Here is a 20,984-nt window from a genome sequence, read left to right on the forward strand (position 1 = left end):
TACCAGTGAATCATTCCCAGAGCTAACAGCATAGGGGGGTAGGTACCTCGTTCGCTAGCATGAAGTCTGGATCAAAATTGCCCTTTACTCTCCCAGCCAAGTTTCTACGTGCGACTCACCAGGAGACTGACCGACTACCGTGGCCATCATAACGCGACCAACACGGACCCTCACACATCTCCTCGTCCGATCGACTCGGTCGAGAGGTTGGAAGCGGAGGGAGAGCTTGGATGTGAGCCCCCTTAGGCCTATTGGCCATTCTATGCCCACGACGGCCACAAACGAGCTCTGCTTGAGGTGTTGTGTGGGTTAAGGGGGGTTGCGATCTTCTTATCACTCTCCTATTCGCTAGCTTTCGCTGGTCTGCTTTAGTTAATAGCTGTGCGACTCCCGTCGTCCGAATTAAGGGGGACGATGATGTGTATTCGTATTCCGTATACTTCTATGGGACCTCGGAACTGGCCACTACCTTTCTTTCGCTGTCTCCTCTCCGCTTGTGCCCCCCCTTCTGCGTGGCCGCCGACGCTATTCGATATTGCCTACTACGCCTCTAGTCCTCGGTGAAAACAAAGGGGATATAGCCGTCGCTCGACATATCCGCTCGCCCCGCCTTCCTCCCTAAGCTCGCCCGGCAAACCCGTGTACGCCCAAGCTGGGCTGTCTATCTCCTACCGCGCGACCGCGAGATCGCCGTGGAGGAAGCCCGTGTACCCAGTCTAAAAGAAAAGAAAGGAAAAGGAGGAAGGAAAAAAAAAAAGAGAAGAGGGAATCGCCGTCTCCTCCCTTCAGAATAACTCATGACTTATTGCTAGGGTGGTGCTAAGCTTTTTTTTTGGGGGGGGGGGGGGGTTTCATCTGGGGAAAGGAAAGAAAATCAACCCCCCCTACCAAGACCCTATTATACCAGACCTATATATGCTCGGCTCGGGATAGCACATATCCATGGTGCGCGCGCGGTCGGTCAGCCAGCTCAGCCACGTCAAGCCCTCGCCCAAGCCCTCGCCCAGCCGAGCCCGGGCAGAAACCCCAGGAGACCCGTCGTCCACTGCCGAAGTCGCCGCGGTACCCAGGTCTACTCCGACCGTCGGAACCACCAGGCGGTGAGGCCGACGAGGAGCACGGTGAACAACACGACGGCGTTGTAGTTCGACTGCGTCAGGAGTATCGACCAGCCTATGGTGGATTCCCATCTTCGGACCGAGGGCCGGTGCTGCCGAAACCGGGCGCTGACGGGGAATGGCAGCTTGATGCGCGGATCCAAGAGCTGGCCCGGCAGCGGGCGCTGCGCCGACTCGTAGGCCGCCTGAGTCGGCGCGAGGTCAGCAGGCGCGATGATGGGCACGTCCAGACGCAAGAACACTGGTTTGTGGTCGCTCGACCGAACGGCGGGGGTCGCGTTGTAGGCCGTTACCTTCATCTGGCCGATGCCAGCCTTGGCCCGGGCCCACCAAGGCACGTCAAGGAATAGCACGCGGTCACACCAGCTAGGCCATCGATGGGAAGCATAAGACCACTCGACTTCGTCCGAGTCGGGGTCTTGATCTCCGGGTTCCCTCTCCAATGGCGTGTGTAGGAGCTTGTATGTTGGCGGAAAGTGGACCGGCGCTTCGCTTAGCCCGTGCAGCGTGCGGCCGGCAGCCTTCTCCGCAGTCAGTTGGTCGCGGACGATAAAGTGCATGAAGTAATTGGGGCTCCCGGGATAGTTATTGGGGAAAGAAGATCCCGTTTGAGGAGCTATCCTAGAAATACGGTAGTTTAGGTCACCGGCGACGAACAGATGGGTGCCCGGCTTGTAGATGGACCCGTTTCGCACCGCTCCCAAGGTCGATTCTTGTACCTGATCGTTCGGCCGGGGACATTGAAGTGGTGCTAACTCCTCAGCCTCCTCGAACACAAGGCCGGAGACGATGGTCTCCCAATTCCTGTTTCTCTTCTCGAGGTTAGGCTCCATCGCAGAGAGATGGGTGGCGACGAAGGTAAGCTCGGTTTCTCCCGCGGTGCCGTCCATGCTCGTTCTGCTGTAGAGAACGCGGAGGCCGACTGCTCCCTTATTGGCCATCTCGCCCGGGCCGAACCCGACCTCGGCCGTCCTCAGGTTTCGCAGGGTGGCGGGTTTACGGGCAAAGAGCATAATGCCCGTCATACCGACATTACGCAAGCCTACCAGCGTGTATAGGTCCTCTGTAGGAGGACGCCGACGTTCCCTCTGCACGGCAAACCTGGCGGTCGCGCTGTTGACGGCCGATATGTATTTCTGGAAATAGGGCTCGATGAGCGTGGAGCCAACGAAGGCCGTAGCCAGCGGTGCCATCTCCTGGAGGGAGCTGGACGACAGTTAGTAAACAACACGCCGCGTTGTCGGCGTTATCTGGCATTGCGGGACACTTGCATGACGATTAGCTCCGGCAGGGTCGACGCGCTCTCCCCAAAGGCCTTGTATAAACGGCGAGCAAAGACGGGGACGTTGATCTCATTCTTGGCAGCGTTGAATGTAAGGATGAATACATCCAGCATCGGAACCGGGACCCTGGCTGCGAACGCCATGTTACGGATCTAGGTAAATGCTGAAAACCAATGTAGAGATCTCGAGGCAGTTGTCGTTGGTTGTCATGTGTTGTCTGTCGTAGTCGCAACAGTACTCGGCCTAATAGTTCCAGTGGGGATGCGAGGGTCGGAGAGGATGGGTGTGTAGCAGAGCGCTGTATTTATGGCTGGCGGGTCAGGGAAGCCAGGGAAACCAGACAATCCAGGCTTTCCCTAGCGGGAGCTTTATCGCTCTAGGTAGGCGCCGGTTGGAATGGGTTCAGGCATTAAGCCACAGGCTACCTTGGGTACCTACCTAGGTACCTCCTACCTCAACTTCGATACTTGAAAGACACCCACGTTAGGGGCCGGGGTACTTAGGTTAGGTAGGTACCTAGTGGGTTGGGTCAGGCACCTTGAGGTAGGTACCTCCTAACCTACCTACCTACCTATAGCATATGGTGAGTGGAGGCTACTAGGTACCTACAGGCAGGGTTGAAAAAAAAAGTTTAAGTTTAAGTTAAGTTTTTAAAAAAATTTTCTCAAGTTAAGTTTCTATTTTCAAAAACTTTTTTTTGCAACCCTGCCTACAGGTAGGTACCCTCTCTACCTACGTGAATAGACCCGACAATCCGTCAAGGCAGCGCAGCCCGGTAGGTTTACCCGTACGATCGACCTCGTATCGACTTCCGTAAGCCGTCCCATAAGCAATGAATGGGGGGGGGTATGCAGGACAATTGGAAATGTTGCCCCGCGACGAAAACTCCCAAGGCGGCTCGTCAGTGAGGAAGCGCCCGCCGGCTTTAGTATGTGTTCTACTAGCCTACCTCCGAATCCCCTACCGCCTTTTCATCTGCAGCGCTAACGGAATCCAACCCTCACCACCTGCTGTCAATCCCAAATCAAGTGACTTCTTTTCCCGCCTAACCGCTCCCTGCCATGGATTTTACCTATGTTCATCGTGTAACCTCAGCCCCAAGACAGGTACGACATCACCAAGCTCGCGTACCCGGCCTGCCAGACGCACACACGATACCTACAGGTATACGGGTAGGTACACACACATGTGCCCAGCCAAGCCACCTAACCCGTCACGCATATAACCTACCTATAGGCAACCTTAGGCACTTCCTAGTCGCCCTGCCCCTCATCCGACCCGCCTCACGTGCCCAACCCGTAGATGGATACCCTGGCCAGGCCTCCTTACGAACCTGGCATCTATCTCCCCTTGTGGCTAGCTTGTTGTGACCGTCGCAGCGGAAACGGCACAGCCCCTGAAGGTCGCCTTGGGCGCTCGCCGCTTCTCCCCACCCCTTCCTCTTGTCCCTCACCACTTTCCACCGTCTTGCTGTGTTGCCGGCATTGGCCGTCTTCGCAACGACGAGATCACGTGAACAGCCCTCGACAAAAGACGGACGCATAGAGGAATATCAAGTCATTCAGTCTAATTACCTAACGTGTGTATTGGTTACTTGCAGCCATTCTCTACCCCGTCCCCTCTTTCCCCATGAGTTGCCCCGAGTCCACCTCACAGCTAGTGTATCTTGACGTCCGATTACCTGTCTCCCACTCCCCAGTGCGAGGTGGTCGGCTCCAGTTTCGGCGTTACGGAAGAGTACCAGATCCGCGGCCATGATCCCTCCCCTCAAGGCCTTAGCAAACCTCTGCTAGGGCTGTGCAAAAATTGTCCGAGGTTCGTGTTGACAGTCTCCACTTTTAAGCTTCCCGCGGGCGGTTCCGAGTATTACCCGTATTACGGCCTTCGAGCGAATTGTCGACGGAGCCCAGCAGTCGCAGTCCTGCACACCCGCAAAACGTCAGTCGCAGGATTGGGGACCGTCATGGGAAGTCCGGCGTTGGGTCAGATCCCGAGTCGCTCCGTGCAACGACCACCGCGAGCCACAACACGATATTGGAGGTCGGCTCGTTGCGTAACCGGTTTCCGATATAACGGGCAGTCATCTCCTAGGGGCATCATCAGGCGAGAGGGGTGGCGTGACAAGTCCAATGTCCGAGAGGAAATTTTAAATAGAGAAAAAGAAACCGTGGAAGCAGTGAAAAGAAAATATCAAAGGACCCGGTCGTATCACTAGGCTAATGTATCGCATCGAAGGAGCGTCAAACCACCAGAATCAAATCATTGACATCGATTCTGGAGGCATTGAAGAACTCATTCTCTAGGTAGGCGTTTCCCTCTCGCACGAGCTGGTACAGTTCAAATGAGCGAGCAAAGGTAAACGTGCCTTGACAAGACTAGATCCCGGAAACGACACCCCAGTACCCAGAGTGCCGGAAGTGCCGTTCAGACAAGCCTGAATGACACAAGAACGACGTCGAATGCACTCCCGGGAGGCGGGATGCAAATCTACGTCTTCTAGCGCCACCCGGTTGTCCGAGCCAGGGAACAGTCATAACCGAGAGTCATCGAAGAACGGAAACAAGAGCAGCTCCATACAATATGAAAGGGATCATGCGTGGTCCTCTATCCGGTGTGATACTTGGCGTAGGTCCGGTATTGGATCTCTTGTTCTTTCGGGCCAATACGGAGGTGGGGGCGAAGGAGGCTTCCACGATTGCCGGGTTTGTTTCTCCGTGGTGCGGGCTACGCAACTGTTACGCCCGCCACAACGCAACGAGTGAGACCAGGGTAGCAATGACCAGGAATCATTTCGGTCGGTACGATCCGGAGGCGTATCCTGAGCCAACGCCTTGACCTTTGGAAGCTGATCGCAGCCTGTTTATCGCAAACTGAAGTGTCAGCAATCATGTCAGCAATTCCTCCGGCTAGCGCTGTAAATCACACCAAACTCGAAGGAAATATGATTCCTTACTAGGAATGCTTGGGCAGGGCTGGGCTGGCGAGACACTCACATCCTGTCGCTTCCCCCGACGGCGCGGTTTGTTTCTGGAGTGTCAACGCCGGGTGCGCCGCGCTCGATCACCTTGCGGCGAGAGCTTGGGATGGCGTTGGGCTTGACTGCAACGGCCTGAGGTGTCTGTCCGGCGGTCGCGGCGTTAGCTCGTCGGCCTTTGTCGTCCTCCTCACCCTGGCCCTGACCAGCAGCCTGGGCAATGGCTTGCGCATTCTTCTGATACTTGTAAACGGTCCAGTCAAAGACATAATCGTACTGGAACCCTTCACGAACGAAGAGATCGCGGAATATTTTCCGGAGATAGCTGTAGTCAGGCTTATCATCGAACCGGAGAGAACGAGTGTAGTTGAGGTAGATGGCGAATTCATTGGGGAATCCGCGGCACAGGACCTCAGTCGGCGTCGTCATCTTCTTCTCCATAATACGGTCGTATTTCTGCTTCTTAGTAGCGGCCTTAAGACCCTGCCAAGGAAGCGACCCGCGGCAGAAGTACAACATCACATAGCCCAGCGACTCCATGTCATCCCGACGAGATTGTTCTATGCAACACCGTCAGCACTCTGCACAAACGAAACCAACAGTTGCACATATTGTCTAGCTTACCAACGCCAAGATGAGTGTTAATCGACGCGTATCGAGCCGTGCCCGTCAAATTCTTGTTCTCACGATAGGGGATATGGAAGTGAGTCTTGGGGTCCCGGTATTTCTTGGCCAAACCAAAGTCGATGACATTGACCTGGTTTCCTCGCTTGCCGATGCCCATCAAAAAGTTGTCGGGCTTGATGTCGCGGTGGATGAAGGACTTGGCGTGGATGTACTCGATACGGGAAATCAACTGGTCCGCGAGCAAGAGAACCGTCTTCAAGGAGAACTTTCGGTTGCAGAAGTTGAAGAGGTCTTCCAAACTGGGACCCAGCAAATCCAATACCATCGCATTGTAGTCACATTCCGTTCCGAACCAACGAACAAAAGGGATACCAACGCCGCCGGCAAGAGACTTGTAGACTCGAGCCTCATACTCAAGCTGAGGGTGCTTGGCCTTGACGGACTCGAGCTTGATGGCAATCTCCTCACCCGAGATGATATTCGTGCCCAGGTAAATATCACCGAAAGATCCGGAGCCAATCTTCCGACCGATGCGATACTTATTGCCGACACGCAAATCCTGCAAGAGTGATTAGCATACCCTTTCCCTTCCGAATGCAATAAGGGTACAACGCCAGAGGCAAAGGCAATATCCCTCCAAGGACGGAGAACAGTAAACGCCGACCTCCAGGCGAAAGAAAAGATGCAAAGATGACCCCCATCAAGGCACACCGACATTCCATCCCCACAATCCAACCATAACAAATCGAGCACCTGAGCTCCGCTTCTAGATGCAACTGCCAAATAGAAACATACCATTGTAGTCATCGTGAGTATTCGGTAGGGCTACCGTGCTCGAAGCAGGTAACCAAGTAGATGCTCGCGTGCAGTGTTCTTATTCCAGACGTTGGTTTGCCAGAGCAACAAAACGAGATCCGAAACGTGACGGGCAGCCTATTCGATTCCGGGTTAGCAATAGAATAGGTTCAGCGTCTAGGTACGCGGCATCCTAATATAAAATAGCCGCATCCAGGACAAATAGAAATGGGACCGTGCATCATAATTGTAGACAGGATGAAGTATAAGTTGGGAGTGGCGATGATCAATTTCGACAGCAACCTAGCTGACGGGAGTTACCGAGCCTCGAAAACCTTGATGTTGAGGGTTGACGAAGGGGTGGGATGAGATTCATATCGTCTCCGATAGAATACAGACACTAAAGAGGGGGGGAATCTTACCCTGAGTTCGGAAATTTCTCCTCGTCTAAGCCGTAGTCTAGACTGGCGGAGAGCAGAGGAAAAAACGGGAGGGAAAAAACGGACGGGCGGAGGAGGAAGCGAGGGATAAAGGAGGGAAAATTAACGGGTGAAAGACGTGGCCGACGAATGCTAACTTATTTGTCGGTGGTTCAGGATGCCTCGGTGGTCGAGTCGGCGACGAGAGGTGTGTGGTGGAAGGATTACGTTTGGCGTGCGAAGAGAGGTGGAAAGTTAGCCGTAGTGAAGGTAGGAAGAGAGAGGAGGGAGGAAGAAGGAAAGGGAGCGGTCGACGGATTTTGGGTGAGTAGGGAGAACGAAGGGACTGGCTTTGGAATGGGGTCGGGCGCGCCTCACCAAGCTAGGCGACACTTGATTGGGCTTGCTAATCATGTATTCTATTGTACCTATCCGATGTAAGCGGTACCTGGGGCAGGGAGATGCATTCCTGTGTCCATCCCTCCGCCACGTCCGAAGTACCTACCCAGGTAGCCTGCCGTGGGGCAGATTGCCCACTGGATGAGGTACCTAGGGCCAGGCCAGGCACCCAATGTCCCTAGCCCGGGCCCGTGCTGCCCTGGAATTTCCGTGCAGTGGCTGACATCTGGACAGGTACCTTCTTTGCATCTGTTTACTTGATGTACATACATGAACATGTCACGATGCCTAAACTGTGAGGTACCCACACGCAAGCTGCCTCTGGGTAGCGGTTACAGACATCAGTCATCAAGTCAGTGCTTTAGGCAGTTCAGGCTCAGGTCCTGACTGGGCACATAAATCATGCATCAAACGCCCACCGTCCGCAGTACACCGCGTAAGAGTATAGATACACAGTTATGTGCACGGCCAACCTTACAAGACCAGGTACCCGTCTAGGAGGCACAATGTACCCAATGCAATTGCTGAAGCACTGACCAGGCGAGGACTGCGGCCACCGGCCACTGAAAGGATATAGGCCTGGCACAGGTACCACCTACCTATACCGGAATGCGCCAATTGGATGGCAGTTGGAGGCTGCGTGCCTATATATAGAGAGGTTTTCGTAAGAGGTACCCTCTCGCCTGCTCCGGGTACCCTCAACGAATGTGCACTTCCTGATGTGGATTAACTGCCAGAGGGCATTAGGGGGAGTGGCGGTAGTGGCAGGGCCGGTTACGGTAAGAGCGTCGACACAGAATTTTTCGACAAGCCCGGTTAAGAGGTCAGGTACTTCATCTGTACCCCCCAATTCAACGGCGTCAACCTCTCAACTCGGGGCCTTCGCAACCTCTCTCTCTCTCTCTGCCTCGCTACGGCGAAGTCCAGTTGGAGATTGACAGCGGCTGCCCGACGGTCATTTACCATCCCACTTGTCCTGATGGGAACAACCAGGCAGGTATACGGAACGGGTACTGGGTGGGAGGCGTCCGTCGGCTACAGAATACGAAGGCCCAAAGCCAACTGAGGCCCTCGTGTGATGCAAAGGATGGAAATAACGCCTGCATTCTGATAGCGCGAGATCTTCGTGAAACACAGCAGGCGAGAGATGGCGAGACGGCCTACCGTACATACACACGGAGGCCATGTCTTGCCGAGGCAGCTTATCAGTCTGCCATGATTTGGGGAAATTCTTCACCATCAACCAGGGACCTTTAACCAAGGAATTATGCCCTACGGAAGTACCTTGTGGTGGGATGGTGCGGTCTAATAGCCCCCCGGCCAGCGAACACGCATTAGGTACCTACCTACCTACCCAGGGGATACGCGGGGGATTCAGACGTGTACCCAATGTGTGTGTGTGTGTGTGTGTGTACATCGTGGTCGTAGGAGAAGGGGGGGGGGGCGAAGGGAACGAAGAGGGATTATTCAATCTCGCGGAAGCGCCATTTGGACCGAATGGGAGGGGGCGCGAAGGGCGTGGTCGTCTCCAGAGACGTCAGCTCTTTCGAGAAGGACGGGGCCACGCGCCCTCGACTGGTCATCAAAAGTGCCTACGGCACGAGGCACAAGTTCGCGATAGGAAATGTGGGAAGAGGGGGACAACCTGAGGCCTGCCGAATATGACACGCCATAAAAGATCAGCGGAGATCTCCCTTATGCTGGCGGGCAGTGATTCGCGAACCGCAATGCGAGCCCCGAGTCCTGGTCTGATAAATGCCAATGGATAGGACCCGTAGCAGTTACCAAGGCTCTCGAGCAATCCCAAGCGGGCGCCGCATTGATTTGCCCACTTGCTCCCAGCCAACGGTCCGAAAATAACATGATCCACACGGTAGGCGATTCTGGAGATTCTCAATTCCTGTCGTCGCCCATGCGAGTGGTAGCCAGCACTGCAACTGTTGACATCACAAGAGCACAGCTTTTCCTTCAGGTTTCACCCCGTGAAACCCGTGTTCATTTGCGTGACATGAGATGGGAGCGGTAGGAGATGGCAGGATCCCGTGCGGTCGAGAGGGCGTATTGCATATTCGCCGCAACCCGTCTCGCACCAACCGATGTCTCGGCTGCCATTTTTTGTCTCTTCCTCTGGCACAGTATTACTTGCAGCAGCACGTCAGCGGTGGTCACCGGTCAGGGAGGTCTGGAGAGACTTTGATGCTCAGATACCGGAATGAAAAGGGGGGAGGGGAGAAGAGAGGGGCCGAAGAGGGGGGGAGAAAGCACATAGTCGGGACTCGCTCTCCATCCCGTAACTAGCCGCATAGATCCGTCTTGAATTAAACGGCATGCTAACTAACCCTCTGCTAACATGTCGTCTTTGCGTCTTTTCTAGGGCACGTTAAGAACACCAATGCTAACCGCCAATACGAACTAGCAAGGCAACGAGACCGGAGTCTTGGTAACCGCCGGCTTTCGAGGCTGGCCTTTGGTGCCTAAAAATACCTAATCGAGGCTAGGCGCTACCGCGACCTCCAATGCTTCTCTCTACCTACCTGGTGTCTAACAAGATCCCCCTATCACATAAACACCCGTAGGATATATCGGCTAGCATTGACGATATCCCTAGACAGGCATGTGTGCATTGTGTGTACATACTTACATATAGATATTTGGGAAACTGACTGCCCCGAGGCGAGGCCATAGCTGGACAGCAACGGCGAGTGCGGCCAGGTTCGTCCATCAGGTACACCCAAGCGTCCACACGCACCCTACCTTAGGTACCTAGGTACCTAGGCATGGACCTATTTTCGTCGGTAGAAGTAGGTACCTCCCTCCTCTTAAACATCGACACTTCAATCCCGTCTTACATGTTGCCCCCATGGACCGATAGGACATGCTCGACCCATCTCCTAAACTCACACGCATACATAGCTCCTACCTACCTACGTAGGTATGTACACGTGTACTGCATTGGTATCCACCGCTAAGATTGGGCACTGAGAGGTAGGCGCCTAGCTACCTAGGTAGGTACCTGAGGTCAGGCAACTCAGGTTCCTGAGATTATGTACTTAATGTTAAGAGGTACCTTCTGTCCCAGAATAGCATGACAACAGGTACCTAACTAGAGGCCATGAAGTACATATACACATACTGTGGATGGGTGGCAGGCTAGGTACCTGTAGATACCTGCCTTAGGTACTCCTAGGCCGTCAGGGAAGGCGGGTTGGGTTAGGTACCTGAGGCTAGGCTGGTAGGTAGGTACGTGCAGGCGGCTGTTGCTTGTTCTCAGATACCTCTGTATAGGTACCTACATGGACGTACCGAGTTACCGAGTACACGTATGGGCGCGAAACAGGTTAGGTAAGTAAGTACCCAGGTGGAGAGGGAGTGTCACCTGTCCGTCGAGATGCCTCAACGGCTCCGTTACCCTCTCCCATAAGAGCGCCGTCGACAACCTCTCTCCCTCGCAGCGGCGCTCGAACGGATTTCCCCCGGAAGCGTCGTCGGCTCAAGCATGTCAGGTCGGGTGTCCTAAGTGCTATTCTTTTCGGGATGGCGTCCGTCCCACAGAGAGCGCGCCTCGTCGGTTCTAGCTCAGTCGAGGCTCTGCCGATCACAGCATCTAGACTAGCTGGTCTATCTGAGATGCAGCCTGCCTTGCTGAGGCTTACCTACCTAGGCAGGTATCTATTTTCGCTATGCTCTCACCAGCCGTCGTCGTAGGGAAGAGTCCATCTCGGCTTCGGTCTGCACTACGTCGAGCTTCCCGATCCCCTCCCGTTCAGCCTCTAAGCAGTCAATTCGCATTACTTATGTCTCCTCGTCGCCACCACATCTCTCTCTCCCTCTCCCACCCAACAACAACAATAACCACACCACATCCCATCGCACCAAACGAGCCCTTCACACCACACCCACCGAGTCTCGCTTACCGAGCCGCCCAACAAGCTGGTCCCCATGATTGAAAACACATCGGCGCGCGGTTCCGCTGCAGGTTGTCCTGCACACCATGTACACGCCTGACAAGTCTATTACCGATACGTACGTGGCTGTAGACGGGATTGCCATTGTCATCTCTGGGTCGCCTATATGTAGATCCACCTTCTCTTGGCCCGGCTGATTTCAGCAACTTTAGTTACCTAATGCACGTATGCGCCGCCTGATACGCCTTGGCGATTTACCCTAACGACCCGGCTTCGCCAGCACAAAGGCACATGATGTCAGACGTTTCGATAGGGGAATGTCCAGCGGACCCAATAGACCGCTCGCCACGCCCCGTAAGCACTTGGGTACATGTATGGCGGGATGTCGGCATCCTAAATGCGTATATCAACCCCTACCAGCTCCCTCCCATTGCCCGACTGAGCCAGCAATCCGGCATCCGATTTATTTACTCGCCGGGAAGGGTACCATTATTACTTCTATTCCTTCGGATTTTAATGGGGACAACACACCATCCCCTCGGAAGCTTTACTCAAGGGGCACTGACTTACTATTGGAGTAGATACACACTCCTAGTCGAGGGCAGAAACGCGGAATACTTTTCGTTACTAAGGTGGTAACCCCGTTATCTCCCCCCCGGTCGCCGCTTCGCCGAGCAACAGTATTGCCTTTGATAATGTCGAAAGACGACATCTTCACCTAGGTAAATGTGTTCAGTGCTGTTCACCGATAGGCCAAGCCAAGCTAGCAACGGTGGAACTCTTCCGAATAAAAAATTAAATTACGGGGAGGGAATAGGGCTATTTTAAGCCGTAACTATCTGAACCCAGCAACACGACTCAATTGTCTGAGCTAAAAACTAGTCGGGTTAGTAGGTTAGGTACCCAACTATGTGTGGTTCTCTATTCTCCTCGCTTCAATACCTCTTATACCAAGTTACCTATCTGGTGATAACATCGGTACCTCCTTTCTCCCACGCGCTGAAAAGGTAGACATACTCAAGTGTCTTAAGATCACGACAGTTTATATTCTCGTCCCACTCCTGCTGTCGTGAGATTCGCCAGGTCGATATTTCGCACCATGACTGCTCGTCGCGGTGGCTGTTACAGCAATTACCGGCTTTTTGGAGATATATACCTAGGCATAAGAAAGTGCAGAGACAAGTAACGAGCCCAAACTTGAGCCGTCTTGTCAAGTGTTTCTATTATACGTTGAGCTACAACTTCCTACACCAACAGGCAAAACGTAAGCACAACCAACCCTTCTATAGGAATATGCAGGTGTCAAGTATTCGGCTCGAAGGTTTTCCATTCTTCCCCAATATAGGCCCAAGCGTCGCGGGCGTCTCGCTTGGTTCGTGGCTTAAGCCCCCAGCAACATTTCAGGAAAATGGGTAAATGCGGGGTGGGTATCCTGTCTTTCTTTCTGTCACCAAGGCATACCTAGACGACTTGATAGCTAAGGTAAGTCAATGCCAACCCGGGTTTCTCCAAAACAGGCGCAGTACAGCGAAGATTAATTATACCAAGTTCGTGATGAAGAAAAGCACGCGCTTAAAGGAATCTATTGCCTGTGTGACAAATGTCCCCATGCTACGAACAAAGAGAGAAGAGAAATGGAAATACCGGATGGTATGCGGACGGACTGTTTACAGATTTGTCACTCTCGGCTACAACTGTATATCCAACTCAAGGCTCGCTTCATGCAAAATGCCTCTTATATCGAGGCTGTGTTCTCCCCTTCTGCATCTCATCACCTGCAGGACAACCAGCCCAAATGTAAACAGGGTCGCAGTCACCGTCTGATGAGCCGCTCAGACAGCCAGCCGAGTCGACCGCAGTGAGGTAGAATGGCACCCAATTCTGCCTCAGCATAACGTGAGATCGAACTCACGGATTGGGAACCTGCCATCAACGTCATTAGCCTTACTGTAAGTTATCAGTGGTTATTTGAGGATTGGACGGAGGAAACCCAACTCGCTTCGGACGCATTCTCGCTCTGGAAAGCGTACAGGAGCACAAGCAATAGACTACTATCAAGGTGAGGAGTTCAACTTCGCGGCGCAGCCTTCTATGTGCACTCCGAGCTCCTCGGAGGGGATAGGGCGGGGGTCTCTTTGAGGCCGTCAAAAGAAGAGCAAGGCAGGCCCTTTATCTCGCACCGTCTGCGAGCAGAAGTGGAAATAATGGCCCACAAAGGACGGCTTGTCTCGGTCGTTGGGCGGTCGAACAAAGAAGGCGATGCTATTTCCCGCCGCAGCGCGCGCCCGCGCCCGCGGCCGCATATGCAACCGGGCCCAGATGCAGCTGCGGGCCGTCCCCTTCTTTAGCACCGGCAGAGAGAGATCGAGAGAGAGTCTGCCTACCTCCACCTGTAGAGACCGCGCGATCAGAGGAACGCCCTACTTACCTTGAATATATTCTCTGACGATCCCGCTGCAGACCCGCCCCGTCGACCTCCCCAACCAGAGGACGCGCAGCCAGAACAACGCGGGGCGCCTCGATTTCCCCCTCCCCCCCAGCGGGCAAGCAAAAACACGCAAGCAAGAGCAAAAGGCAAACAAGCAAGAAAACAAGCAACTTACCTACCTCTACCTCCAAAGCACCCGCACCCCCTCCGACGAGCAACGCGCGCGGCGAGATCCGGGCGGGCCAGCGGGCGGGCGCGCGGGAATGGCGAGCCGGCGAGCGGGGGACGAGGAGCGGGTGGCGGGGGGGTGGGCGGAGGCGTGCGAGGTGACGGCGCGCAAGGTGCTGCGGCGGGGGTTCGACGTGCGGCACCTGGAGGCGATGACGAGCATCGAGCTGGGCGGGGAGCTGCGCACGGGCGTGGTGCTGGTGGTGTCGGCGGGGCGGCGGCCCGTCCGCGACGTCCACTCCGACACCGTCGGCGTCGCCGAGGGCATCCGCGACATGGCCCGCGACGGCCTCGACGGCCGCATGATCCTCTACGGCCTCGGCTTCCACTTCCTCATCAAGCCCCCCAGGTGAGAGAGAGCCCCGCGCCCCCCACCCCCGTCAGCCGCGGAGAAGGGCTCTGAGGGGAGAGGAGAAAGGAGAGGGGAGAAGGGAGAAGGGAGAGGGGAGGGAGAGGGGAGGGAGGGGGGCGTTGTGGCGTGCGGTGTTGTGAGAGAGAAAATCACAAAAAAACGGAGAGGGGGAAAGAGAGAGATAAAGACAGGCTTGCCGTCAGCGGGGATCGAGAATTTTACCGCTCCTTTCTAACGAAGCTCGGGGGGAGTGGATGGGACGCAGAAACTCGTCGGAACGAGGTGGTTTCGGGTCCGGCGACTCGACTGGGAAGACGCGGAAAGACGTTCGGGAGGCAAAGAATGGGAAGCAAATTTATAACTGAAGTCCTGTTCTGTTCATGGATATGAGTATATAACCGTACACCATTATCACGGCGAATTGACTCGAGGTCGAGTGATCCGCGCTCAATCGATGTGTCCTTCACGCCCCCGCACCTACCCACCCTCAGGAATCTTACACTTTTCTTTTTTTCCTTCTCCTTTTAGCATAAGCGGCCTACCCTTCCCGGCCAGCGGATACGGGGTAAGTCGCGGAGAACAGGGCCCTAGTGACAAGCACGAGCCCCCCCCCCCCCCCCTCGGCGCCGGACGCGGGGCTACCGCGCGGCGACGAGGCTCACGTAGATGCCCCAGGCGACGCCGGCGAGGGCGGCGACGAGGTTGCGGGCGGGGACGCTGCGGACGAAGGCGAAGTTGACGAGGCTGACGAGGGGCCAGAGGCGCCAGCCGGCGACGAGCAGGGGCACGAACTCGGCGCGGCTGGCGGCCGCGACCTGCGCCCAGTCGACGCGGCCGTACCCGCCGCCGGCCGGCCGCGCCATCGCCGCCTGCAGCGAGTGCATGAACACGCTGAACAGCACCGTGTTCGCCGCCGCCCCCACCGTCTGGTCCAGCGCCAGCTTCGCCGCCGTGTTGCCCAGGTGCAGCTTGGGCGGCGCCGCCCCCGCGGCCTCCCGCGGCCGCGCCTTCGCGTCCTGCGTGTCTGGGCCGGGGCTAGGCGCAGGCGCGGAGGGGAAGGTCGACTCGAGGAAGTCTTGCCTGGCGGCGGGGTGAGCGAGGGGGTGGGCGAGCGCGGGATGGGGTTAGGGGACGAAGAGCGCAGGGCAGGGGGTATGTAGGTATACCCGGGCATTCTAACAGCAGATAAATACGCATCGTACGTACCATAAGAAGTTGGGCGGCACGTTGACGAGTGCGTAGAGGACGAATTGGAAGACGGGGGTCCAGTCTATGATGAGAGGTGCCTGAGAAGCTTGGTCAGCCAGCCAGCGGCGTGGGAGGACTCGATGGGCGAATGTTCTCGTGAGCACGTCGTCGTTTCGTCTCTGGCGCGCCGAGTCTGGACGGGAGAGGGGTTTGCCTAAAAGTTGGTTCGTACCTCATTCCGATAGGCCGTCAGACCTTGTGCCAGTAGGTTCGACGTCGCCGCCAGGGCCGCGGACTGCACGGTGGCTGAGACGATCGGGGGGAAGGCCATGTTGGGGGGTTTGGGGTCTAACAAGAGAGCAGGTTGGGGTTGGGGCGTTTGTCTGATTGTCGGGACCGAAGAAATTGTTGCCGAATAGTGAGTGTGATGAGCAGAGGCGCAGGACAACACAGCGGAGGGCAACCTATATAGGACTCGAAAATGGAATACACGTATACAGATGGAAGAGATGTCTCAGGACACCACCACATGTATACCAATGTAAGTAGGCTACAGGATGTCCGCACTTATCTAAGCAGGGATCCATGGTGAAGGCCAGTTGTTATTGGCTTACTCGCCCGGCAGCTCAAAGTGGGATTCCGCGGTGTCGGGATTACCGACGGTGCGGCTGGGCACGCTGTGCATACCTTAACCTCCCATACCGGTGTTGGTGTAGACGACTGTGGACCAGTGGGGACGTATAGCGATTACATACGCAAGCATCCAACCGCGTAACCAAAAGGTCCCCTCACGCGTAGTAACGGTTACGTTGGGATTACGAGTTACTCCAGGTGATGGGACTTCGGTGCCAACAAAAGAAAAAAAATTTTTTGTTTTCCCTTCCCGCTCCCTTCCGTTCCCTGACTATAGAGTCTTCCCAAGGAACGCTGTCTAGTCGGATGTAAAAGCTGGCGAGCATCGAGTTTACGACTCGGCGCCAGGTTCTGTGCTTGTGCGGCTTAATACTCGCCGTCGGATCTGGACGCCTTCTAGCCTCTGCTAAGAATCCACATGAACAAGAGCTGGATGAGATACGAATACGCGAACAGGAACTGCGTTCGTTGGTTCCGCTTCGTCCTCGTGTCTGTCTGCATAGGGCCACGCGCGTCCCCTCCCGAGCTCTCCGGTAGTAATACGTAGCGCAATGACCGCATCTGGCAATGATCAATAAAAATGCTTGGCCGCGCACGGCCGCGCGGGGAACGACACTCACCAGAAAGAGAGAATTGGCCAGGAATGTGTATAAGAAGACAGACCATCCGATCCAGCCGCCGGTCCCCTTGCCGCCGTTCACGAGCTCGGCGATGGCAACGGTGACGATGATGCCGACGAACTTGTATCCCGAGTAGGCCACGAGATCGAGGAGCTGCGACTCGTTCGATATGCTCAGAAAGTAGCAGCCCAGCTTCAAGAGCAGTATCTCGAGTATGACCACGGCGCCGGCGGTGGAGGCGGTGTATCCGAGTAGCTCGGGCTGGAACTGGCCCCGTAGACCGGCGAGCAAGGTCGAGAGTAGGATGTAGGTGACGAGCGCCATGACCGGGATGTACATGTCGGGGCTGTTGATGTCGTCGCGCGGCGGCAGGTACCATCCCTCCTGGCCGTTGGGCCCTACGGCCTGTCTCCGCGACCAAGGCTTGTGCCGCCAGGGGAAGAGGACGAGGAAGAGCTTGTTGATGACGTATTTGTTGGAGACGTTGAAGTAGTGTTTAAGCGCGGAGAAGTTGATCCATCGGTTCATCTGTCGTGTGGGTTGCAATTGTCAGTGGCTCTGGTTCTCCTTGAAGACGACCGGTCGCCGCCTCGGCCGCGGCGCAAGGGAGGCCTACGTTTTGCTCGACCTGTTTGAAGGCATTCTGGCCGACCTGCCCCACGAACTGGGCGGCCATGGGGTCGTTCATGAAATTGCCGTAGGCGCCGAATACGTTACCGGTGCTCGCGGGCGTACCTTGCTGGTAGGGGTTACCGTAGGCGCCCGGCTGCTGTGGTTGCGACGACGAGGTCAGCGGCGGAGGCGATCGCAGCTGCGGGACGGTCGAGACATGCTGCGGCACGGGATGATGAAGCGGCGGCGAATGGCCGTAGTTGGGATGCTGCTGCATCGTGGACAGGGGTAGGCGATCGCGGATGGCTGGAGTTTGTGCTATATCGTCTCTTACGGCTGAAGCTGGGTGAGGATGGTCGAGGGGTGTAGAGCAAGCTGGCGCGTTGTGCAGCTGTTCCGGAAATGTGTTGTTTTAGCACCTGTTCAACGGCTCTCAGGCGTCATGGACCGGGGGGGTAGGTAAGAATGTAGGTACCTTAGGCGTTAATGTTGCACTGGAGGCGGGCTGGCACTGGGCGCATGGCTGTGCTAGAGTACCTAAGGTACCACAGGCGCCACAAGCCGGGGGTCTCTCTCTCGGAGCCAGACTTTATTGCGGCTCCGGCTTTTTTGCCAATGGGAACCTGAGTAAGGCTAGTAGGCCGGTTCCAGTGAACGGCCAGCGGCATGCAGTAAGGCGGTACCCAAACGGTACCGCCTACGTGTACAAGCCATAGTCGCGCTTCGCTACCCGCCTATGTATGCATAATGCCTCCCTCCTAATATTAGGCGCTCGGGTACGGAGATTGGTACGTAGGTAATATGTATATCGCAAGTATCGATCATTTATGTGTTCTAGAGCAGGGAGTCTAGACGGTACCTACCTGCGAGGTAGCCCGAGAGGCGTAATCGATCCACCCTAGATCCCCTGGACTTCGCCTTAGCTAGGTACCTGTAGTCTTTACCATCTCGGTCCGCACATCGGCCAGGTCGAGATACCGCAGTCCTCTCCTTCTTGTCGCCTTTCTGTCGATGGTTTGCAGTTCCTCTACCCTCCCAATCGACTCGCCCACCTCGTCGGCACCATGTTAGATACGTTCGAGGTCCTCACTACGTCGGGTGTCGTCCTCTGGTCGCGCACCTACGCGCCTGTCAGCCCGTCCGTCATCAATAATTTTATCGCCGATGTCTTCATCGAGGAGAAGGGCGCCGCAGCCGGCGCAAAGGACACGCAACCCACAGCTAGCAACCCACCGTACAGGGCCGATCAACACACCCTCAAGTGGACGTTTGTCAAAGAATTAGGTGTGATCTTCGTCGTACGGCACCATTCCCATTCTTATCATTGTCGTCGTCCCTTTCGGAATGCCAGTTGCCTGTGACTAACCATCCCATCTTGCAGGCTGTCTACCGGTCTCTACTGCACCTCTCTTGGATTGATCAACTCGTCGACAACCTCAAGACTATTTTTATCGATTTATACGGCGACCAATTAAAAAGGCCCAACACCACCATTGTTGAGTGCCATAAATTTGATGAGTATTTTGACCAACAATATCGCCAACTGGAAGCAAGCAGTACTGCGGGCACATCGCGAGTAAACGACGCCTCCCTGGCCCCGGACGAGCAAAGCATATCCAGTAGCTATGGAGGCGAGCCACCACCTCCGCCCGGGCTCAAGCAACGGCCGAAACCGCAAAACGGGTCCCGGGAAGCTGCATCCTCTGCTGAATCTACCTCGATCGCAACTCCCGATACCTCGCGGCCCTCGACCCCCGCCATCGGCGCGCATCATCTGGTCACTGGGAAGGACAGCCCGATGGCTAAGATGTCGAGGCGGGCTAAGAAGCTGCGCCACAACGGCGCCGGCCTCGTGTCGTCCGGGGACGAGGCGCCGGCGAGAAAGGCCAAAAAGGCGCCCAAGAAGGGTCGCAAATGGGACGCAGATGGATTTGCGGACGAGGAAGACGACAGTTTACAGCTAGACTACTCGGCAGCCCGCAACACTCTGACGAGCGATAGTGAAGCCGAGGCGACAGCTCGATCAACTGCAACCGAGGGGGTGGACTCGTCTACGTGGGGCACGACGACTTCTAACGGACAGTTTGTGTTGAAGGACCTGGACGACGAGGTATATTCTATCCTGCAGTCTGCCGCGGCCAAGAAGAGTGCCGCCTCGTCCGAGCCGGAGGAGAGAGGTCTCGTGGGATCTGGCTTGCATACCATTAGCAATCTGTTCCGTAACGTAGTAGGCGGGAAGACCCTAACCAAGGAAGACCTCGACAATGCTATGAAAGGCATGGAGGACCATCTTCTACGCAAGAACGTTGCTCGCGAAGCGGCTCTGCGACTCTGCCAAGGCGTGGAGAAGGAACTTCTCGGCATGAAGATGGGGAGCTTCGAAAATATCAATGCCCGGATCGCCAAGGCCATGGAAGCGTCCCTTACGAAGATGTTGACGCCTACTTCGTCCTTGGACCTCCTGCGCGAGATTAACTCTATCGCGAAACCACCTGCGACGTCGACGCGCAAGCCGAGACCCTACGTTATTTCCATCGTCGGAGTCAATGGCGTTGGCAAGTCAACGAATCTGTCCAAGATATGCTACTTTTTGCTCCAGAACAGATACAAGGTCCTAATCGCGGCGGGGGATACCTTCCGATCCGGAGCTGTCGAGCAGCTCAAGGTTCACGTGAGGAACCTGAAGGAGCTAGCCCAGCGCGAGGGTGGACGGGTGGACATTTTTGAGAAGGGTTACGGCGGTGATGCGGCATCGGTCGCGAAGGATGCCGTGAAGGAGGCCGCGAATGAGGGCTTCGATGTTGTGCTCATCGACACGGCGGGGCGGCGGCACAACGATCAACGGCTGATGTCGTCGCTGGAGAAGTTCGCCAAGTTCGCGCAGCCGGACAAGATTCTGATGGTCGGCGAGGTAAGAAATCCCCGCCGGAAATTCGATCCCGTGGGTGTTTTACGTGGACAACTATCAACTAACCGGGTATTTCGCAGGCGCTTGTCGGAACGGACTCGGTGGCCCAGGCCCGGAATTTCAACTCGTCCTTCGGCGCCGGCCGAACCCTCGACGGGTTCATCATTTCCAAATGCGACACGGTTGGCGATATGGTCGGAACACTGGTCAGTCTCGTACACGCTACCAACGTCCCTATCGTGTTCGTGGGTGTCGGGCAGCATTATTCGGACATCAGGAGCTTTTCCGTCAAGTGGGCAGTAGAGAAACTGCTCAGTAATAACAACTAGCTTAATATCACACGTGTGTACTAGCAGGCATATATAATAGCTATGGAAACTAGCTCGAATTACTGTTCACACACATCGTCACATTGCAATGCACCCAGCGTACCCTGTAAGTTACAGGATCCTACCTTGGGTCGAACGGTATACAATACATAGTTTAGGGTATTAT

At 55.6% G+C, this 20,984-nt stretch overlaps 6 protein-coding genes across 6 annotated transcripts; 2 read left to right on the forward strand and 4 right to left on the reverse strand.

The window, feature by feature from the left end:
• Positions 1-364: 364 nt before the first annotated feature.
• On the reverse strand, positions 365-3,030 carry GGS23DRAFT_549786 (DNase I-like protein). The gene is made up of 2 exons (XM_051515252.1): positions 2,390-3,030; positions 365-2,324 (listed from the first exon to the last, which is right to left on the reverse strand). The coding sequence occupies exons 1-2, from the start codon at positions 2,542-2,544 to the stop codon at positions 1,073-1,075; spliced, it is 1,407 nt and encodes a 468-aa protein (XP_051376468.1). The 5' UTR covers positions 2,545-3,030; the 3' UTR covers positions 365-1,072.
• Positions 3,031-4,995: 1,965 nt separating this feature from the next.
• GGS23DRAFT_612910 (casein kinase I isoform epsilon) lies at positions 4,996-6,809 on the reverse strand (the record flags this gene model as incomplete). Its single annotated transcript, XM_051520524.1, has 4 exons — positions 4,996-5,257; positions 5,395-5,935; positions 6,000-6,561; positions 6,798-6,809. 4 exons carry the CDS (start codon positions 6,807-6,809, stop codon positions 5,188-5,190), a joined length of 1,185 nt encoding a protein of 394 aa, XP_051376469.1. The 3' UTR covers positions 4,996-5,187.
• Positions 6,810-14,211: 7,402 nt separating this feature from the next.
• Positions 14,212-14,529, forward strand: GGS23DRAFT_593046 (uncharacterized protein; the record flags this gene model as incomplete). The annotated part of the gene is made up of 1 exon (XM_051517983.1): positions 14,212-14,529. The coding sequence occupies one exon, from the start codon at positions 14,212-14,214 to the stop codon at positions 14,527-14,529; it is 318 nt and encodes a 105-aa protein (XP_051376470.1).
• Positions 14,530-15,133: 604 nt separating this feature from the next.
• GGS23DRAFT_549837 (uncharacterized protein) lies at positions 15,134-16,274 on the reverse strand. Its single transcript, XM_051515253.1, has 3 exons — positions 15,949-16,274; positions 15,735-15,814; positions 15,134-15,608 (listed from the first exon to the last, which is right to left on the reverse strand). The coding sequence occupies exons 1-3, from the start codon at positions 16,045-16,047 to the stop codon at positions 15,167-15,169; spliced, it is 621 nt and encodes a 206-aa protein (XP_051376471.1). The 5' UTR covers positions 16,048-16,274; the 3' UTR covers positions 15,134-15,166.
• On the reverse strand, positions 16,275-18,009 carry GGS23DRAFT_549841 (YIF1-domain-containing protein). Its single transcript, XM_051515254.1, has 3 exons — positions 17,586-18,009; positions 16,970-17,497; positions 16,275-16,910 (listed from the first exon to the last, which is right to left on the reverse strand). The coding sequence occupies exons 1-3, from the start codon at positions 17,856-17,858 to the stop codon at positions 16,746-16,748; spliced, it is 966 nt and encodes a 321-aa protein (XP_051376472.1). The 5' UTR covers positions 17,859-18,009; the 3' UTR covers positions 16,275-16,745.
• Positions 18,010-18,645: 636 nt separating this feature from the next.
• GGS23DRAFT_593049 (SRP54-domain-containing protein) lies at positions 18,646-20,818 on the forward strand (the record flags this gene model as incomplete). The annotated part of the gene is made up of 3 exons (XM_051517984.1): positions 18,646-18,879; positions 18,963-20,492; positions 20,570-20,818. 3 exons carry the CDS (start codon positions 18,646-18,648, stop codon positions 20,816-20,818), a joined length of 2,013 nt encoding a protein of 670 aa, XP_051376473.1.
• Between the last annotated feature and the right edge of the window lie 166 nt (positions 20,819-20,984).

Source organism: Durotheca rogersii, assembly GCF_024521655.1.
Source record: "Durotheca rogersii strain YMJ 92031201 chromosome Unknown GGS23scaffold_2, whole genome shotgun sequence".
Taxonomy (NCBI): domain Eukaryota; kingdom Fungi; phylum Ascomycota; class Sordariomycetes; order Xylariales; family Xylariaceae; genus Durotheca; species Durotheca rogersii.